Below are 20747 nucleotides of genomic sequence, written 5' to 3' on the forward strand. Positions count from 1 at the left end.
CTGCATACACAAGCAGATAATTTTCGCGTAAAGTCATACAATTTTCGTGAAAATAATCAATCTGTCATGAAAGCCTTTTAAATTTTTCGCGATATTCCCTTTTTCTTGAACGTTTATCAGATTTTCATGAAATTTTCAAGATTGTCATATGCAGAAAAAGAAAAATCATTTTTATAAGATACATATAAACAAGCATGGTTTCGCAAAAAAAAAATCTTAATCATTTATTATTTATCGCATGCGGGAGTTGGCACAATCGTGATTATTTTTTCACTTAGAACAAGAGTTTCTTTCCATGAAAGGTTTTTTTAATTTTCATGAAAACTATAATAATTTTCGCGAAAACTATCTGCTTAAGTGGATGCAGAAATATGCCACCATACACAACATTCACTTTGTCTTTTTCTTTTGTTACATGAGAAGTCGGGAACTGGAAAGAATGGCTTACTGTTGCTCAGAGGGAAACATGATACATCAGTTTTCAGTCTCAAGATGTGACTCCAGTCTCGAGATGATATATCAGTCTCAAGTTGTGACTCCAGTCCCGAGATGATATATTTCAGAATTGACTCCAGTCTCGAGTTTTATGTCAGTTGTTACTCCAGTCTCGAGTTTTATATCAGTTGTTACTCTAGACTCCAGTCTCGAGTTTTCAGTTGTTACTCCAGTCTCGAGTTTTATATCAGTTGTGACTCCAGTCTCGAGTTTTATATCAATTGATTAAAAAATCATTAAACCCCTTGTTCATCTCGAGATGACATATTAGTTGTATATCTAGTAAAGTAGTATAGCAATATTCTTGAAACTTCTTTGTACTTGATGGGCTATTTCTGATCTGTATTCAGATACCTCAGTAATCATATTGCATCTTTCTGAGAAAAAAAACTCAGTATGGCCTTACGACAGGGATCAAATCATGTAATAACCGCCCTGATTTTATGTCCATGAAGTACGATCTCTTCTTAGAGCAAAGTCAGCAACAATAAAACAAGAGTTATTTCGCTTTTGCACGAGTATTTCAACGGTTTGTATATGCGTCCTTTATTACGAGCTCAATTTCAGTCAGGTTGAAGCATTAATAACTCCCGAAGCTTTTCAGATTTGCTTAGGTAGTACATAACAGAAGGCATCGTTTGAGGCAGTTCATAATAAAAGTCATCGTTTGAGGTAGTTCATAATAGAAGACATCGCTTTGGGAAATTCATAATAGACGGCATCACCTTAGGAAGTTCATAATAGAAGGCATCACTTTAGGTAGTTCATAATAGAAGGCATCACTTTAGGTAGTTCATAATAGAAGGCATCACTTTAGGTAGTTCATAATAGAAGGCATCACTTTAGGTTGTTCATAATACATGTATATGGCATCACTTGAGATAGTTCTTAACAGAAGGCATTGCTTGTGGTAGTTCATAACAGAAGGCATCGCTTGTGGTAGCTCATAACAGAATGCATCGCTTGAGATAGTTCATAACAGAACCATCGCTTGTGGTAGCTCATAACAGAAGGCATCGCCTGAGATAGTTCATAACAGAAGGCATCGCTTGTGGTAGCTCATAATAGAAGTCATCACGTGTGGTAGTTCATAACAGAATGCATCGCTTGAGATAGTTCATAACAGAAGGCATCGCCTGTGGTAGTTCATATAGAAGAGTTCATAACAGAAGGCAGCTTTTGATGAAGTTCATAACAGAAATCATCACTTGAGATGGTTCATAACAGAAGGCATCGCTTAAGGTAGTTCATAAATAGAGGGCATCGCTTGGGGAAGTTCATAATAGAGGGCAGTTCATAATAGATGACATCGCTTTGGGAAGTTCATAATAGAAGGCATCGCTTGAGGTAGTTCATAATAGAAGGCATCACTTGAGGTAGTTAATAGCATAAGGCATCGCTTGAGGTAGTTCATAACAGAATGCATCGTTTGAGCTAGTTTATAATAGAAGGCATCACTTGATGTAGTTCATCACAGGAAGTGTCACTTGATGAGGTTCATAATAGAAAGTAACATTTGAGGTAGTTCATAACAAAAGACAGCCCTTGAGGAAATCCATAATATAAGGTATTACTTGACGTAGGTTTTACAGAAGCCAGCATTTCTGAAGTTCAGCTATTGATTTAAGCTTATTGATCAAGGGGCACAAAAGAGCGATAATGACTTAAAAATTTATAGTGATATTTAATATTTATTTTTCGTATAAGTTTGTTTGGGTTTAAGGCCGTTTTTCAACAGTATTTTTCAGTTATATAACGGCTGGCAGTTAACCTAACACGTGTTCCTGGATTCAGTACAAGTACAAACCTGTTCTCCGCAAGTAAACCTGCCAACTTCGCTGCCACATTGACTCTCAGACAAGGGGTGTAAGGACAATGACTAATTCAGATACAATGTGGCTTTTTCAAACGTCACGAAGAACATATGCATCGCCCGGGGATCGAACTCGGGATCCCGCGAGCCGCAGATCGGCGCTCTCCCCTTTGAGCTAAGCGGAAGGGCTCATTTTCCGTATGTATATATTGTATATGTAACATAGTTCGTATATGATATGGTATGCAGCATTTAGCATTAAGTAATTGGCATTTTCCATCAAACAATTGGCATTTAGCATTAAGTAATTGCATATGACATTAAATATTTTATATTTAGCATTTGGCAATTAGCATATGGTCATCCATAGACATAAAATTATTTGGTAATAAAGAATTTAGCATTTTGCAATTAGCATACTTAATTATACATACATGTACGTTTATTCTTTATGTTGATAAATCCAACTACGAAATTTTTTGTTTGTTGCTTTTTTTTTCATTTTAATTTTTGCTTTTTGTGCTATGTTTTTTGCGCTTTTGCCATTTGCTAATTTGTATTTTTTCCTTTTTCAAAACAAGGATATTTACACTGCTATTTAAATCTATAAAGATGTTAACGTGAAGCAATCTTAAGTTTAAGCAGTCGTCTCGGCTGTATTAAGTTGAACTGAGATAACTATCGCTTAATTACTGGACTTATTCTTATCTAAATGTACCACACGGCCATTATATTGTCTTATCTTGAAGTGTCCAGGAAAAAGGCAATGGATAAATCTTAAGATTGATAAACGATAAAAAGTACGTCCATTGAATTTTTCTTGAGTTTTGTGGGTCCCAATGCTTTTGAAATACATGTAACTTGCTAAACTGATATTGTTTAAAGTCTTTTTTATAAAGTCCAATATGTTTTCATTACTTAAGATATTCAGTTGAAACTTGCTGCACTTGCTCGTAGTGACAATATGCTCATTAATGTGACAAGTTATGTAACTCCATCTGCAATATTTCTAGAATTATGCCCCTTTGTAACTTATAAATTTTGGTAATACATTTGGTAGTTTGTATAAAGTTCAGTATCTTCTCCATTACTCAGAGAGTTATGTTCCTTTTAACTTAGAAACTTTGGTTAAAAGCTTTTCAGAAAGATACGACATCAGGTCTCGCTAGACTTAGAAAACCTATGTGAGCCGTGCCATGAGAAAACCAACATAGTGGGTTTGCGACCAGCATGGATCCAGACCAGCCTGCGCATCCGCGCAGTCTGGTCAGGCTCCATGCTGTTCGCTTTTAAAGCCTATTGGAATTGAAGAAACTGTTAGCGAACAGCATGGATCCTGACCAGACTGCGCGGATGCGCAGGCTGGTCTGGATCCATGCTGGTCGCACACCCACTATGTTGGTTTTCCCATGGCACGGCTCATGTTGATATTTTTGCATAAAAGTGCACTCTCCAAAGTCAATGCATTGAAACCGTATGCAATTTATTGAGGGGGATAAGACATGGTGAAAAGTGCTTATCGCATAACTCTGAAATATATTTTGGCAAAGTTATGCCGCCTTTTTAGACTTTGAAAATGCAGGATAAAGTTTTGCATCGAAATTACCATCTCCAAAACTAATGTCGATACTTGGTTGAAACTTCGCACAGATGTTGGGTGCGACTGAACAATATCAGGTCACTTAACTCTTACATGAATTTGGACAATTTACCCGTTCTTAGATAGAAAATGCATATTACTGACAAGCCTTCGAATAGTCAAGCGTGCTTTTGTTTTATTCGGCATACAGTTATGCGAAATAGGATTTCTTCACAATTAATTTGTTATCGGTTTAACGGTCTTAGAAAATTGAATCAAATAGGATTTATTTGTAGTTATGTAAATGTTGCGGTTTACAGCAGTTCAGTGTATATAAATTCATACTTGTGTAAGCAAGCCAACTAGCAATAATATACGTGTCGGAATCTTAAGATTTTGTACAACGGTCTAACAATATTTGAGCCGCACCATGAGAAAACCAACACAGTGCATGCGACCAGCATGGATCCGCGCAGTCTGGTCAGGATCCATGTTGTTCGCTTTCAAACCCTATTGCAATTAGAGAAACCGTTAGCGAACAGTATGGATCCTGACCAGACTGCGCGGATGCGCAAGCTGGTCTGGATCCATGCTGACCGCAAATGCACTATGTTGTTTTTCTCATGGTGCGGCTCATTTTTGATTGACATAACAGTATATCTTGCAACATTCATTTTGCATACTTATAGCGTACTGTCATATGGTCCTAATGCGGCCATTCCTGTACATTCACTAATATTTTAGCTTGCAAAGTTATTTTACATAGTTCTGACCGCTGCAATACTCGTTTGTTCCCAGTATTCAAATTCTCGCAGCGTAGAAGTCGGTGTCCACTGTTATGGCGTTTACTATACTCGAAACAACGAAATACTGCCATGATAAAAAAAATGAAACCGGCGAAAACTCAAAACTTTGAAGGCGCAAATAAGAAAGTACAATGATGAAAACCCGTTTTTTCACCAACTTTTTTCACCAACCCGTCTTTTCACCAAAACCCGTCTTTTCACCATCTTGCTTGCATTGTTTGGACATTTCAGCATCATTTTCAACATCATTTTCGACATCGTGGTTTCGACTTTTCAGGTTTTCGATTCTCAATTTTTCATCACTATCTTAACTTCGACTTTTCACAATTATGGTCTCAACCGTTTCAACATTGCAATTTTGACTTAGTCACATTGCAGTTACTCCAACTTTTCCATACAAATGAGAATAAAATATCAGTCACATAGACCTCGTTATGGTCATTTCAACAAACCTCGTATCAGAGAAAAGACGACTTAACAACTGTTTACGACCTGCTACGACTGGAAATTGTAAGAAATTGTAGAAAAGTCCTGCTAAAAGTCCTTGATCGTCTTGGATGATGTTTTGGTAGTCGTACAACCAAATTACGTCATGCGGAGGGTTTCGGTCATGTCAGCCTGTCTATGCTTATTGTGCTACAAGACTTCAGTTGTCTTATATTGTGGTTGGTTGTTGGACTCTTCAACTGTCTAACACTCGCATATTTATGCACGACTATAGTTACATGACCAATCATATAACCAGTCATGCCTAGTCGCACGGCGGACCGTTCTTAACTGGTGCAACTGGTCTTACGAGAAGTCATGCCATCAGTCTGCAAGTTTCATTAGCATTTTAACATGGCTCGATTTGATTGCTGTGTATAGTCAGTGATAAACAACGATTGACGTTCGGGCCGGTAAAAGACCACGGTATGACGTCCAGTTCATTACTAATGGGATAAATGAAGTCCAGAATATTTTTATCAAAATATTTCATTGAGCATGTAAGAATTAAAACAATCAAGTCCTTCGCGTATTCTATTTTCTAATTTACCACTGTTCTTCGTTCAGATGCTTACATATTTAACCAATCCCTGTGCATATAAATCAGGCGACAAACCACTCGAAGGCCTTGTTTATTTGATAATTATACTGACGTTAGGACACCATCATTTACTTAATAGTAGAGGAAACGATTGTCACCGCTGATAGCTCACAAGTCCGCCAATTCACAGACTTTAAGCAGGACCTATTTTGTATCTAAGTTAATGGGATTTAGGGTTCTCGACAAATCAATCTTACTTATCACATATATTGATCAGTAAGTCTAATTGATATCAAGATGAATGAAGCGGATCTTCAATTGTTTTGACTCTTTAAAAGGGCAGCTGCATGTATCAACCGCGGCACACGAAAGGGAGTAACAAAATGGTAAGCATATACCTATGTTATAATGTATTATCATTAACAATGGTTTTACTATATATAACAACTATATTCTTATTTCTTTTTTTTAATTTGATGATGTAAAATCTGCGACACTATCATGAATTATAAATCTGAACTGGAAAAGTAAGATATTTCAATTATATTAACTTTATGTAAGATGATTTATAAGGTACTTTGCAGTGGTGGTGTCTTTTCCCCGTGTTCCTCTGTGTTTGACATTGAAACTTTCTAAATAGAACCAATGTAAAATGTACTGACGATACTTTAAGTTTCAGTTATGTCACAGGTCGACACTTTTATAATCACTTTTGGAAATATTTTCCAAATATGAACATGAGAAATTGCCAAAAGCTCGCATATTTTGTATAATTTCAAAGAGAGGCATTTATGCTACATATTTTACATGCACCAATCTTCTGGATGAACTAGATAGTACTGTGGCAGATATTCGTAAGAGCTCGAGCTTCCATTATATACAAGTCTCTGAAAGTAAATAAAACTGAGGTTGGAGATCATTTTCAAAGCTCAAGAATCTGAAACGATTTTGAGTCAGTCTCACATTTGAATCTGCTAATGACAAAACTGGTCTCCAAACTCAAGTTTTTATGATCTCTGAAGTCAGGGGATAAAATGTGCTACGGCTTCAAAGATAAGTGAGAACTATTATAAACAAAGATGTACTGGTCAACCAATCAAAATCTTAAGAACATTAGCAAAAGTTGACAGGACGTCTAAGACAGCTATTAACCATTTGTTGCTTTTTGAAAAACTATTTTACGGGAGGCAAAGACTTCTGAAATGAGTTAAATAAAAAAGATACAAAATAATTGGAGGGATATAACTCGACTAAGTATTTGGAGCGACGTATATCAGTAAGCTGTGTTCATAATGAAATGTGAATGTTTTAAGTTCAGATGATTATGTTTTGCAGGAGAGGTCACTTTTGATTTTACTCGTCTGCTGTGTCGGGGTCAACCTCGCTTTGAACTCATGGGAACTTCCGCAGACTAACTTACTTTCGTTTGTGAACGTTGAGTTAGACATGGAATGGATGAGTTTCAAGAAGTCATATAACAAGACATATGCTGATGCAAATGAAGAAGTTAGAAGGTACATTCAAGAGTTACACTGACTAGACGTAGAAGTAAACAATAGAGCGCTTTAGGTCTACTCTGTTTAGTCCTTGTATCAGTTTCAGATTCTCTTACGCAGTTAATGATCTGAGATATTTAATGTTGAAAAGATATTTTTCTATTTTATATAACTGTTAAATATTTTGGTTTTTTGTCGTTTATCTAGTATATGGATTATTTCTCAATAGTAAATAAAAATGAAATCATTCTATCACGAGCGCCAACATGGAAATATCCACGAAACAAACGTGCAATAAAGATCTGTAACCACTGTATTTCAGGCGCTTATATTGGGAGGATACCATGCAGTTTATCCGAGAGCACAATCTGAAATACGACAGCGGGGAATCTACGTACATGCTCGGGGAAAATGATTTTGCCGACATGGTTAGTAATTTTCGAATTGTACAATTATTTGTAAACAGTGCCATGTTTCTTAACATAGAAAATAACTCTAGACATTACGAGAATGGGACTTCGACAATATGATTCGTTTGATTTATTTCGGTCCAAGATCGTTCTATCTCGTGCACATTGAAACATTTATTGAACGCGCATGAGTTATCGAGTTATCTCGCACGCACAACACTACATGCATCAACGATAATTTTGTAATCACTATTTTTAACGCTCGAGAGTACGAAACAGAAGATTCACACAAGAAATATAACGTCGTGCGCACGTGGTAGTTTGTCGTGCGTACGAGATAATGCGTCGTACGCACGAAAGCAGAGTTCCAAGCAGGAGATATTTTGTCGTATGCAAGAGATAGTTAAGTCGTGCGCATGAGATAGTTAAGTCGTAAAAGCGGACGTAGTAGTCCAGTGGTAAACCAGGGGTCGTGAGTCCCGTGTATGGGTGTTTTACACCTGGCACGCTTAAGAACCAGGGAAGCTTCTGGAATTGGAGCGTCTTCTTTATCTTGCACTATGCTCCGACTAACATTACTAACAGTCTTCTGGAGGAGTTGCCCATTATGGGTTACCGGTGGCGACTATAATTAAGCTTACAAACAAACAGAAGTTAAGTCGTGCGCATGAGATAGTAAAGTCATGCGCATGTAATATTCATAATTCCATGTAAATCGCAAGTCGACTGATCATTCTGATACCGGTTAGTTGTTGCGGCGGACGTTCTCGCACCCCGCAGTGGACTATGAGGTCTTAGAAGAAATATGTTTGGTATGCAGGCGTTCGGAAACACAAACGCAAGCAATTCTATCATTGCAGACACCAAACTAGGACATGTTTTCCGGGTTCTTTTGATCAGCTGTATATTTTCATACATTTCTCCAGAGCATTCTTTCATTTTCTTTATTTCAAGACAGTGCCTACATATGTATGAAAGATCATGTCGAAAGAAAAAGTGTATGACGTGCTACTATATAATTTACTTTTATGACTTGATGATTGTACGGGCAATTTTCTTAAAAAACTTTTTTTTGTTGTTGTTGTTAATCATAAGATGTAAATTGTATTTTTATTTTAATCACTAGTTATGATTATTTTGTGTGTCTGTTTCCTTCTATGTCTTGAATGCTTTATTGAAAAGGGATTTCCATGTAAATATACTTCGTGATGTTTTGTTTTGATACTCTGCCTTTGTGAGTTTATCATAATAATAATAATAATAATATTATTATTATTATTATCATCATCATCATCATTATTATTATTATTCAGTATAGTAATGTTTTAATCTTTAAGGCGGAAGACGAGTTTGAGAAAATCTACCTAACAGGCCTTATTGTACCAGAAGAAGAGGAAGAATACCCAGAAGCCCTCACTGAACCGGATCCGGAAGCCCCCCTTGAGATGGACTGGAGGCCGAAAGGTCTTGTTTCATCCGTTAAGAACCAGGTAACTTATGACACTTTCTGTTCTATGGGGTATAACAAAAACGTATATTAGGAACATCCATCAGATTTCAGTTATATAATTATGTCCTAAGCAGCTAGAGCTGAATGTCGAAATTTACTGAACGGCATATTTTCAATTTGTCAACTTGCGTACGAACAAAATAAGTTAAGACTTAAAAATTTCTACTTTTCGCCTCACAAGTTAAGTTGACAATTTGACGTTTGCACGACAATTGTCACTTCATTAAGCAACCCCCCCCCCCGCCTCCACGTCCGTCCGCCACACTTCATTTCCAATCAATAACTGGAGAACCATTTGACCTAGAACCTTTGGACTTCATAAGATGGTAGGGCTTATGGAGTAGACGATCCCTGTTGTTTTTTGGGTCGCTCGATGAAAGGTCAAGGTCACAGGGACCTGAACATGGAAAACCGTTACCGATCAATAACTTGAGAACCACTTGACCCAGGATGGTAAAACTTTGTAGGATGATTGGACTTGTCGAGTAGATGACCCCTATTGATTTTGGGGTCACTCCATCAAAGGTTAAGGTCACAATGGTCAGAATCCGTCAACACTTCATTTCCGATCAATAACTGGAGAACCATTTGACAAAGAATGTTGAAACTTCATAGGACGATTGGACAAGCAAAGTAGATGACCCCTAATGATTTGGACATACAGAGATGATCCCTGTTGATTTTGGGGTCACGCGATCAAAGGTCAAGGTCACAGGAGCCAGAACATGGATAATTGTTTTCAATTTATAACTTGAGAACCACTTGATCTAGAACATTGAAACTTCATAGGATGATTGGACATGCTGCGTAGATGGTCCCTAATGCATTTCAGTCACTAAGCCAACCATCATTGTCTCTTTGGTTATCACTCCTGTTCCTGACTTCTAGCTTATTACCACTATGCTTTGGAGGAGACATGCGCTTTTCTACAAAAGCATCTTTTAGTTAACTAACTTTTCGAGGGCGTGAAATTGAAATTAGCTCTTTTAGTACTTTTTAAATTTTGGATCGAGAACTTTGAATTTGCGCGAAAATTGTCGAGTTAAAAACTTCCGGTTTTCGGCTTTTTGCGGCAAAGTTACAGCACAAGTTAATATCTAATGCGAAATCTAATGCTTAATTTCAAATTGTCAGGTGTATATCTGTTTGAAAAATCGATGGCAGAAACAGTTAGATTCGGTATTAGTCGTGACACCCAACTCTATGCCAGGGAACAGGTTATGGGTAGCTAAGAGTTCAGAGTTCAGAAAATTGGAGATCGCAGTTATTTTACTTTTTGAGGTTACAGTGTTTGAAATGTGTTCATAAAAATCAAGTTTTCCTTCAGGGCCGGTGTGGATCATGCTGGGCATTCTCGGCACTGGGATCGTTGGAGGGACAACACAAGAAAAAGAAGGGAGGAAGTATCAAGGATTTATCAGAACAGAACTTGGTAGACTGTGCAAATTCTAGATGGGGTGAGAGCATCTTTTCTTTATTACAAAATGCAAAATACAGACCTGTATGTGAAAATGTAACCATCTCATCATATTTTAACCTAGACTTCACATTTGTGTCTTTTGTCCTTTGCAGTATATAGTTTATAAAATGTCTCTATCAGAAGTATGAACTCTGCGTTGTTTTCTCTAAAGGCCGAAATGGCATACGCTTATTAAGTATTTTGTGGGGAAAAAAACAACAACAAAACAACGTCTTCATCAATAGAGAATACGAGATTTTTTTTTTGCTTGAGAGAGTTCAGATCTAGTAAATTCATTTCATTTCATAAAAAAATATTGACCACTGTTTGAGGTAAATCAACAGTAAGTACGGGATTTTATAGAATGTATATACTAATTCTCACTTATTTTGTTATTACTACAGTTACATGCCAAATTAAAATTTACACTGAAACATTTCTATATAAACTTAATGCTTTTTCAACATTTATGGAAATTCGTAATTCAAAGAATTATAATAAACATACTCCTAAAAATGACATACCGTTTTACACCCTGCCCCCCCCCCCCCCAAAAAAAAAACCCAAAAAAACCACTGTGCTACAAAATAGCATAAACCTTATAAATCAGTGAGATGTAAGCTTTAAAAACGTTTAAATACGTGTGTGTGTGTGTGTGTGTGTGTTGAATCATATTATTCGGGATGCATACATCAGATAATATTATCACACTGCTGAGTAACTCACGGGCGTACTGATAATCCTATATGATATATGATACGAACCCGTTCACGTTTCTTAGCACCCACGCATGACCTTAACTTATTGACTGTTTGACAATATGAAGAAAGAACAAAAGAAGAGACATTGATTAATTTATATAGATGAAACCAAAATATCTGCCCTTTTCTGCAGGAGGGTAGATTGTGTACATTATATGTGAAACTTTATGCATATGTGTATGAGGGTTTTAAGAATGTTTACTACATCTGTAAATATTTTTCAATAATAAATTAATGCGCTGTTCTAGGTAATTACGGATGCCGAGGTGGATGGATGAATAACGCCTTCAAATACATCAGCTCAAACCGAGGCATCAACAGTGAAAGCTGCTATCCGTACGTCGGAAGGGTAAGTATAAAGGTGTACCAAATTTGGGTCGAAAGTCTGCTTTGCCTGCGCGCATATTACGCGCAAACGAGTAAATATAGACGTCCACGTGCATATTTTTATAAATATGTAGGGGCACGCATATATGGACGTGTAAGCGTAAATTTACACGTGTACTCGCAATTACAAGTGCACGTAAATATACATGCCCACGTCCACACAAAACGTAACTGGTTGTTTTCTCGAGAAATAACATACAGTTTTATCATTCTTATAAATATTTCAAACCCCTGGATGCTTATTTAAATGATAAATGACATTTCAGGATACGCTATGTACATTATTATGCGTAACGAACGATATATGGCATGACATGACATCAGGTCCGTAATCAGAGTGATAAATGACATTTCAGGATACGCTATGTACATTATTGTGTGTAACGAATGATCTATGCATGACATGACACCAGGTCCGTAATCAGTGATATATGACATTTCAGGATATGCTATGTACATTAATTATATATTATTGTGCGTAACGAATGATATATGGCATGACATGACATCAGGTCTGTAATCAGAGTGAATTTATAATACAGACATGCAATTGATTTTGCAGTTTTGATGTCAAACCTTTTATTTTAGGCTTTGTCTCTGTGCACATCATCAAACTATACTTAGGAGAGAAATGCACATAAATTTCTCAGTCTGTAGCCAGTGTAAGTGCACCATGTCATGCATCATTTCATGTTTAATACTGCATCATGTCAATTGTCTTCTATAATACTGTAGTATGTTGTGTCATATGACACTATGTATCGTTTGTTACATATACCATACTGTAGCCTATCATAACTGTCTGTCATGCCATGAATCATTTGCCCCACTGCTAATGCTAAGGCCCATAACTACATTTAGTACATTGAGCCAAACATTGGGCACTTGCATCCCCCTGAGGTATCAGACTTTTGATACATGACATCATATGGTATTACCTGTAAAAACGATTTATGGCACTACATGCGAGAATATGCCTAAAATGCAACATGGCAACGATTCATGACATGTCAAGTTTTGCTACTATACAACATGGCAAATATGATACACAAGAGGATATTTATAAGACATGACATGATATAATTTCATGATAGATATTATGACATTTCAAGGCACATTACAAGCGTAAGCTATCTTAAATATTACTGTTGTATTATGTAGGATCAGTATTGCCGATATCGCAGCAGCTGTGTAGCTGCGACAGACAAAGGATCACAAAATGTTGGCAAGTCAGAACACTCCCTCCAGAGTACACTTGCATCTGTGGGACCTATCGCAATCGCTATGGATGTCAACCATCGATCATTCTGGTAACATAAATTACCCCATTTTTATGGATTTTTTTTCTGAATCTGTTGTAAAGTTTACTTGCCTCTCACAGGCATAAAAACATTTTGTACATAAGATGGAAGAATGATACATTAATTCTGGTTGAATTTATACGCAAATGTGACTTTATACCAGATGCATGGCCCTGGTGTTAAGCTTAGCATATTTAAAATGTATGCCTATACAATATGTAGCCTTACTCATTTGGCTTATTGGGATGACTTATTTTATGATCTGATATTTTATAGTTGTCATGATGGAGACAGCGACAGTCAAAAGTTATCACGCTGTCCCGAAACGTCCAATTATTTGGACTATACAATATGCAAATGTCCTAAGGACACCGAATCATTATACATGTAGATTCTTTACAGTACCTATCTAAATATTTTGCTAAATTTTAGCAGATATTTTGATGTAAAGACCTGAAAAAAAGTAAAAATGTCATGATTGGCATGATAACATTTGAGCCGCGCCATGAGAAAACCGACATAGTGGGTTTGCGACCAGCATGGATCCAGACCAGCCTGCGCATCTGCAGTCTGGTCAGGATCCATGCTGTTCGCTTTTAAAGCCTACTGCAATTAGAGAAACCGTTAGCGAACAGCATGGATCCTGACCAGACTGCGCGGATGCGCAGGCTGGTCTGGATCCATGCTGGTCGCAAACCCACTATGTTGGTTTTCCCATGGCACGGCTCATTTATATGTCATATAATGTGAGTAGTTGTTGGGGTAGGGGTATTGTATTAGATAGAAATATAAGTAAAATTGATAATTGACCATACATGCTTGTGAAAGATTTCACTAGAATTATCTGCTGTCGAGTTTATATTGAATGTACTTACATTGTAATGTGATTTTTACGACAGGTATTACAAGAAAGGGATACACTATGAGCCAAGATGTAATCCCAGCAGACCTAACCATGCCATGTTGACTGTAGGTTATGGTGGCAGTGGAAGTAGGGGCTACTGGATTATCAAAAACAGGTATTTTCCATAAATTAATATATTGCTAAAAGCAGGAACAATACCATTTAAATCAAGAAAAAAATACAAACAGATTCATTTGGACAGTATTTGTAAATTCACTCATGGAAAAGATTTGTAAATTAACATAATTTTTGTAAATAAGAGCACTGCTTGCAGATGCCAATGCTCGTCTGTTAGTGCTTGACATTAGGCAGTATGCAAGAAAAGAGTTAACCCTTACCCTGCTAAACTTTTATAATGAACTTGTCCGTCTTTCAATTTGGACAGTACCATTAACTGTTAAAAGGTGTGCTTACCAAAAAGATACTGACTGAATAGTGAACAGTGCAGATCATGATCAGACTGCACAGATGTGCAGGCTGATCAAGATCTACACTGGTCGCAAAGGCAGAATCAGTTGTGTCCAGCATGAAAAGGGTTAAAGTTCTTGACTTCTTATTCACCTATCAATGATAAAGGAATGCACATATTTTCAAAGCTATACGTCTTATAGTATTTAAGAAAAGTTAACCTAAACAAAAAAATTAAGCAAGGAAATTCCTATTTTTAAGTTAAAAATGGCCAGAATTCTTACAACATGCAAGAGAGAGTTATAGTTCTTGACGTTCTTACACATCTACTGATAATAAAGAAGTGTACAAATAGTTTCAAAGCTAAAACTCTTAATATATAGTCTTTTAAGAAAAAGTGGGACAGAACAAAAACCTTGACCAATGCCCATGCCAATGATCAAGTGCCGACAGTATCTTGTAGATTTTTATAATGAAAATGTTTTATAACTCACACATAGTACCAATTTTTGACTACAGATCAACTATATGAGGGAACTTCCCTGAAGGAAACAGAAAAAATCTTTAAAAGCTTCACTTAAAGCTCTTTTCTGTAAAATTATATGGTTAACTTTCCCTCACAGGATTAAATAAATATTTCAGTTTTGATACAAACTTGTACATTCTTATATACATGTGACACAACTGAAATTTGTGACAATACATACTATCAAGTCTTATGTTCATAATATGACCAAATTTCAATTTTAAAGAAAGATCATTTTGAGTCAGAATCAGGAGTCAAGTCCCTTTAAAAACGTCCTTACTATTTCAATGCTGGAGAAATTTGGACTGATATACTTTACTTAGAAATGCTAGCACAGTATATATAACTTCATTTGAATATTTCTTTAATCAAAAAAGTGGTATTTCAATTTTACAAGTCTGCTCTATGGAATCATCCAGAGGCGTAGCTGGCCTGCAAATCACTATACGCACATGTGAATTCTTCATATTTCTAGGGTGGTCCAGAGGCATGCTCCCCCTGAAAATTTTTGAATTCTGTATCCCATTAGATGCATTCTGGAGTACTTCGAGGCATAGTTTTATTGCATTTTTGGCCCACTTTATTTTCATAATTTTTTTTTTTAAAACAGCCTACTTTCGTGCATATTTGCATATGCCTGGCTACGCCCCTGTCATCGTGATGACTTGATTTGTATATGAAAATTGTTGTTCTATTTTTGTATTTGGTAGAGGTCCTAATTGAAAATAAGAATTTGTGCGTTTGTGTATATACAGGCCTTCCAAAAAAGTAGGAGGTCCCTACACAAAAATGTAGGAAAAATCAGTTTGCGAACAAAAAAGTAGGGAAAGTAGGAGGTTATTAACATAAAATTTTCAATTCTTACCTTGATAGCTGTTAATACTACATCTACACTGGCAACCAAATGATGAACCTAGATGTCTTGACTGGCAGTTTCTGTGCTTGAATAAGTATGCTTATGGATTTTCCAAAGGTTAAGATACCGTTTGGTAGGATTATAGGTACCTTGATTTGAGGCAATGTATTGCAGGAGGCACCAAATGGCTCAAGAAACTGCCAGCAACACATCAAGAGTCCATCATCTGCAAATATAACTACTTAAAAGGCTATTTATTCTTTTCCTTTTTTATGTCAAGCAAAAGTAGAATTAGGTTTTCATCAAAAAGTAGGAAAAAGTAGGAGGCATTTAAAAAAGTAGGAAAATATTGGAAAAAGTAGGAAATCCGAAAGGCATAATATATGTAACAAGTTTTACCCTCTTTCAATAAAGACTAAATTACTATTCTAACACAACCCGATTCATTTTCCTATTAAACAAAGAAGGCTGAAAACTGTGTGTTATTATACAACAATTCATTTTTCTGAAGTCACAATTATTACGTCATAGCGTCAAACGGCATAGCGGCACGCTGAAAAAGAAACCAACGGAAAACAGGCAAATATTTAATGAATGTCGTCAAGGATGTACTTTAAAATCCTTGGTAACGTGTTAGAATCGAAATAATATATCTCATTTAGTGATTAATTTTGCTCTTGAATAAAATCATTGTTTGTTCAGATGCGTATTATTGTATAACTCGGGCTGCACCCTCGTGATATAATTCCCTCGCATCTGAAATCCAAATAATGATTTTATTAGGTGACAAATCACTAAATGAGATATATTATTTCTTAATCAATATGTTTACACTGGTTTACATGTTGTTCTTTTTCATTTCAGCTGGGGCACCGGATGGGGTGACCGGGGTTACGTGTTCACAGCACGAGGCAGGGGAGATAATTGTGGTGTTGCTAGATGGGCAAGTTATCCTATTGTCTAAACTGAACAGTGTCTGGAATAACAACTTCAGTATCAGTTGCACAGGGTCTGGAATAACAACTTCAGTACAATATGAACAGGGTCTGGAATAAGTACTGATCTACATGCATTAATTAGTTTCCTGGCAAACTTTACTAAATTTTTTCTTCCATTTTCTAATTATTGGTAAAAATCTTTATTAAAAAGTAAGATAATAAAAATTCATTGTAACATGCTCAATGACATCCAAAAGGTATAAATTTTGTTTAATACCATTGAAAAATAAAATGAAAATTTGTTTTACAATAAGGCGTAAAAAAAATGTTTGTTTCCGGTAACATTCTCAAAAAAGTTAGGGTAGGTAGGTAATTTTTAGGTAATTAAGTGGGACGTTTCGGAAATTATTTTTGTGTCAAAAAAATGAATACAAATAAGTAGGTTCTGCCTTTAGAGCAGCAATAAATTGATTTCTAACATCTCTGACCATGTTTAAAGCATAAAAAGTGCAGTTTTAAAACAAAAAGTTGAAAAAAAATTCTCCAAGGCCGTAATACATTTATGGTAGGTCAGGATACTGGAAACAATTTTTTTTTCCGCCTCAATGTCAAATTCTCTTTCTCTGAAGAACACCAGATTTTACATTTTTGCCAGACTGCATCTGATTTTCACTCCGATGGATAATGGATCTTGCATTGAAACAAAGAACTATGCTCTTCACATATCATTTATGTATGTATTTATTCTACTATAAAAATGTTTATGATTTCCTTTTATGAATAAAAGGACTGAGACAGAAGTATCTCCTGTTGTCGCTTTATTATTTAATAGACTATTATTTACACATAGAGATGTCGGTCATACAAAGAAATAATTTCAAACAAGCATTGGTAATGTAGTTTTAAAAAAGTGGCTGCCACATTTTTCATTATGAACATAAAATATATTAATTTCTTGTTTAATCCTATTTCCAATAATTGTTTTCTCTTATACTTGTCAAAGGTTTGAATATTGATGAACATAGAAGAAAGTTTTATTGAATCTGTTGTATTTTATTATCTCCCTTTATGGCTCTAACTGTAAAATTTCATGTGCAGTATTAGAAGTAGCATTATTCTAACCATGTAATTATGTATAACATCTATCAAGTCAGTTGTTTCATCTGTTTTTAACAATTTTTTTTAAAGCTTTATGGAACATCAAGCAAAGTGTCATGGGTTTCAAGTCAATTTTGTTATTTTACCGTTACTGAAAACGAAAGTAGGTTGGCATTCCACAGAACTGATATGTCTATTCAATATTTAACCTTTACCCTGCTATATTACTAAAATGGACAATTTCATCATTCAATTTGGGCAGCACCACTTACTATTTGAAGGGGTGTTCACTGAAAATTTACTGACTGAATAGCGAACAGTGCAGACCATGATCAGACTGCACGGATGTGCAGGCTGATCTTGGTCTGCACTGGTCGCAAAAACAGAATCATTTGCCACCAGCAGGTTAAAGATTAACTTATTTTTGATAATGTAGTGTTATTTTATCTAAAAAGATGACATTGAACAGATTATGTAAATAACAAAGTAAACCTAATGCTACTTTGTCACTTCAATGTCACGGATTTCATGACAACCTATTTTACCATGTTAGATGTTCTGGCTAGAGTATGACAGATTTATACATTAGAAATATTGGTAATTTGGACATTCCTTTATTGCATTCTTAAATCCAAAGGACAGCAATGGTCAACAATTCAAAAGCCTTGTCACAGAAAAGTATAATGAATGAATCATAATATAAGTACAAAAGGTGCAACAATTTTGCTTAACCTTTAGCCTGCTGGCGGCAAGTGATTTTGCCTTTGCGACCATTGCAGACCAAGATCAGCCTGCACATCCGTGCAGGCCAATCATGGTCAGCACTGTAAGCTTTTCAATCAGTAAATTTTCAGTGAACACCCATTTGAATAATAGGTGGTACTGACCAAATTGAATGCTGGACCAGTCCATTTTAGAAATTTAGCAGGGTAATGGTTAAACACATGAGAGTCACAGTGGTTTCTCCCTCTTTATTATGCTAAATGTGATACCAGCTTACATACAAAAGCTTAACAAAAAATAACCAAGTCCAAAAGGGGTAAAAGTTAAAAAAAACAACAAAACAAGAGGGCCAAAATGGCCCTATATCGCTCACCTGTTATCATTGCACTTAAGGACAAGAAGGTAAAAAAATCATAATCAAGATCAATCAAAAAAATTATGAGAAAATATAGTTGAAATTTTCTTAAAGTTACTTCAAATAAATCAGGCCAGTAGTTTCATGCCCGAAGGATTACATCAGATGAGGTTAGGAGCAAAATTTTGGCTGATGAAGCCCAAAGGACAGGAACAACAAACGGAAGAAATTAAAAATAAATCCAAGTCCTCAGAAAAAATGTCTAAGTCCAAAGGACAGGAACAACAAAGGGAAAAATTTAACCAAAAAGAAAAAAGAAATTCTTACAAGGTAAAGATATGTCAAAATACATCTAAAAATTGGAGGTACCATCCATGTTGTACCACAGAAAAGTGGTCTCGGTTTTTCCCTACGGCCAATAATAAAAAAGTTACTAAATAAGCTATTTATAGTAACATAAAAGGGAAGTAATTAAAAAAAATTACTGTAAGTGAACAAAAGAAGGATCTGCCAAGTTGTGTGCAAGTCTGGTTAAAATCAAATCATAAATGAAGCTGCTATTGTGCAGACAAGGTCAAAATAGCTAATTTTGGCCCTTTCAGGGGCCATAACTCTGGAACCCAAAAAGGAATCTGGCCGGTTCCTGAAAGGAACCAAGACCTTATGGTGACATAAGTTTTGTGCAAGTTTGATTAAATTCAAATCATAAATGAAGCTGCTATTGTGCAGACAAGGTCAAAATAGCTAATTCTGGCCCTATCAGGGGCCATAACTCTGGAACCCATAAAGGAATCTGGCCAGTTTAAGAAAGGAACCAAGATCTGATCTTGTGGTGATACAAGTTGTGTGCAAGTTTGGTTAAAATCAAATTGTAAATGAAGCTTCTATTGTGCAGACAAGGTCAAAAAAGTAATTTTGGCCCGTTGGTTCAAGAAAGGAACCGAGATCTTATGTTGACACAAGTTTTGTGCAAGTCTGATTAAATTCAAATCATAAATGAAGCTGCTATTGTGCAGACAAGGTCAAAATAGTTAATTCTGGCCCTTTCAGGGGCCATAACTCAGGAATCTATAATGGAATCTAGCCAGTTCAAGAAACGAACCAAGATATTACGGTGATACAAGTTGTGTGCAAGTTTGATTAAATTCAAATCATAAATGAACCTGCTATTGTGCAGACAAGGTCAAACAAGAGGGCCATGATGGCCCTATATCGCTCACCTGTTACCATTGCACTTGAGGACAAGAAGGTCCTCAGAAAAAATATCTAAATCCAAAGGACAGGAACAACGAAGGGAAGAATTTAAACAAAAAGAAAAAAAAATTCTTACAAGGTATAGATGTGACAAAATACACCTAAAAATTGGAGGTACCATCCATACCACAGAAAAGTGGTCTCGGTTTTTCCCTATGGCCAATAATTAAAAAGTTACTAAAAATAAGATATTAAATTAATAGTAACGAAAAAGGGAAGAAATTAAAAAAATATATATTGTAAGTGAACGAAAGAAAGATCTGCCAAATAAATCTGTTGACATAAATGAAATTTCAGATCAGTATTTTCATTAGTTACGGAGATATACCCGTTTTAGTTTGAAATAAAGGGAGGTAATTTGACATAAAGTCAGTCCATAGTTATCTACCCTGATTGTCTCACTCCAACTAATAACAATAGTGAAATTTCAGATACATCCTATAAGTACTTACTGATATAAATCCATTCTGATTACAATCAGGGGAGGTAATGAGATATAAAATAACTCTGGAACCTACGATTGGATCTGACTTGTTATGGAATCCAAGATTTATTGTTGTTGAAGACATTTTGGAAGTTTGTATCAAATAAAACCATAAATGATAGTCTCATATGGCTGCAAAAGCCAAAAAGCCAATTTG

At 35.8% G+C, this 20747-nt stretch overlaps 1 protein-coding gene across 1 annotated transcript; it reads left to right on the top strand.

The window, feature by feature from the left end:
* Positions 1-5955: 5955 nt before the first annotated feature.
* On the top strand, positions 5956-17481 carry LOC123533940 (procathepsin L-like). The gene is made up of 9 exons (XM_045315930.2): positions 5956-6106; positions 7056-7234; positions 7539-7644; positions 8964-9116; positions 10464-10593; positions 11605-11705; positions 12905-13053; positions 13944-14063; positions 16603-17481. Exons 1-9 carry the CDS (start codon positions 6068-6070, stop codon positions 16700-16702), a joined length of 1077 nt encoding a protein of 358 aa, XP_045171865.2. The 5' UTR covers positions 5956-6067; the 3' UTR covers positions 16703-17481.
* The last annotated feature ends 3266 nt before the right edge of the window (positions 17482-20747 follow it).

This window comes from Mercenaria mercenaria, chromosome 12, assembly GCF_021730395.1.
Source record: "Mercenaria mercenaria strain notata chromosome 12, MADL_Memer_1, whole genome shotgun sequence".
Taxonomy (NCBI): Eukaryota; Metazoa; Mollusca; class Bivalvia; order Venerida; family Veneridae; genus Mercenaria; species Mercenaria mercenaria.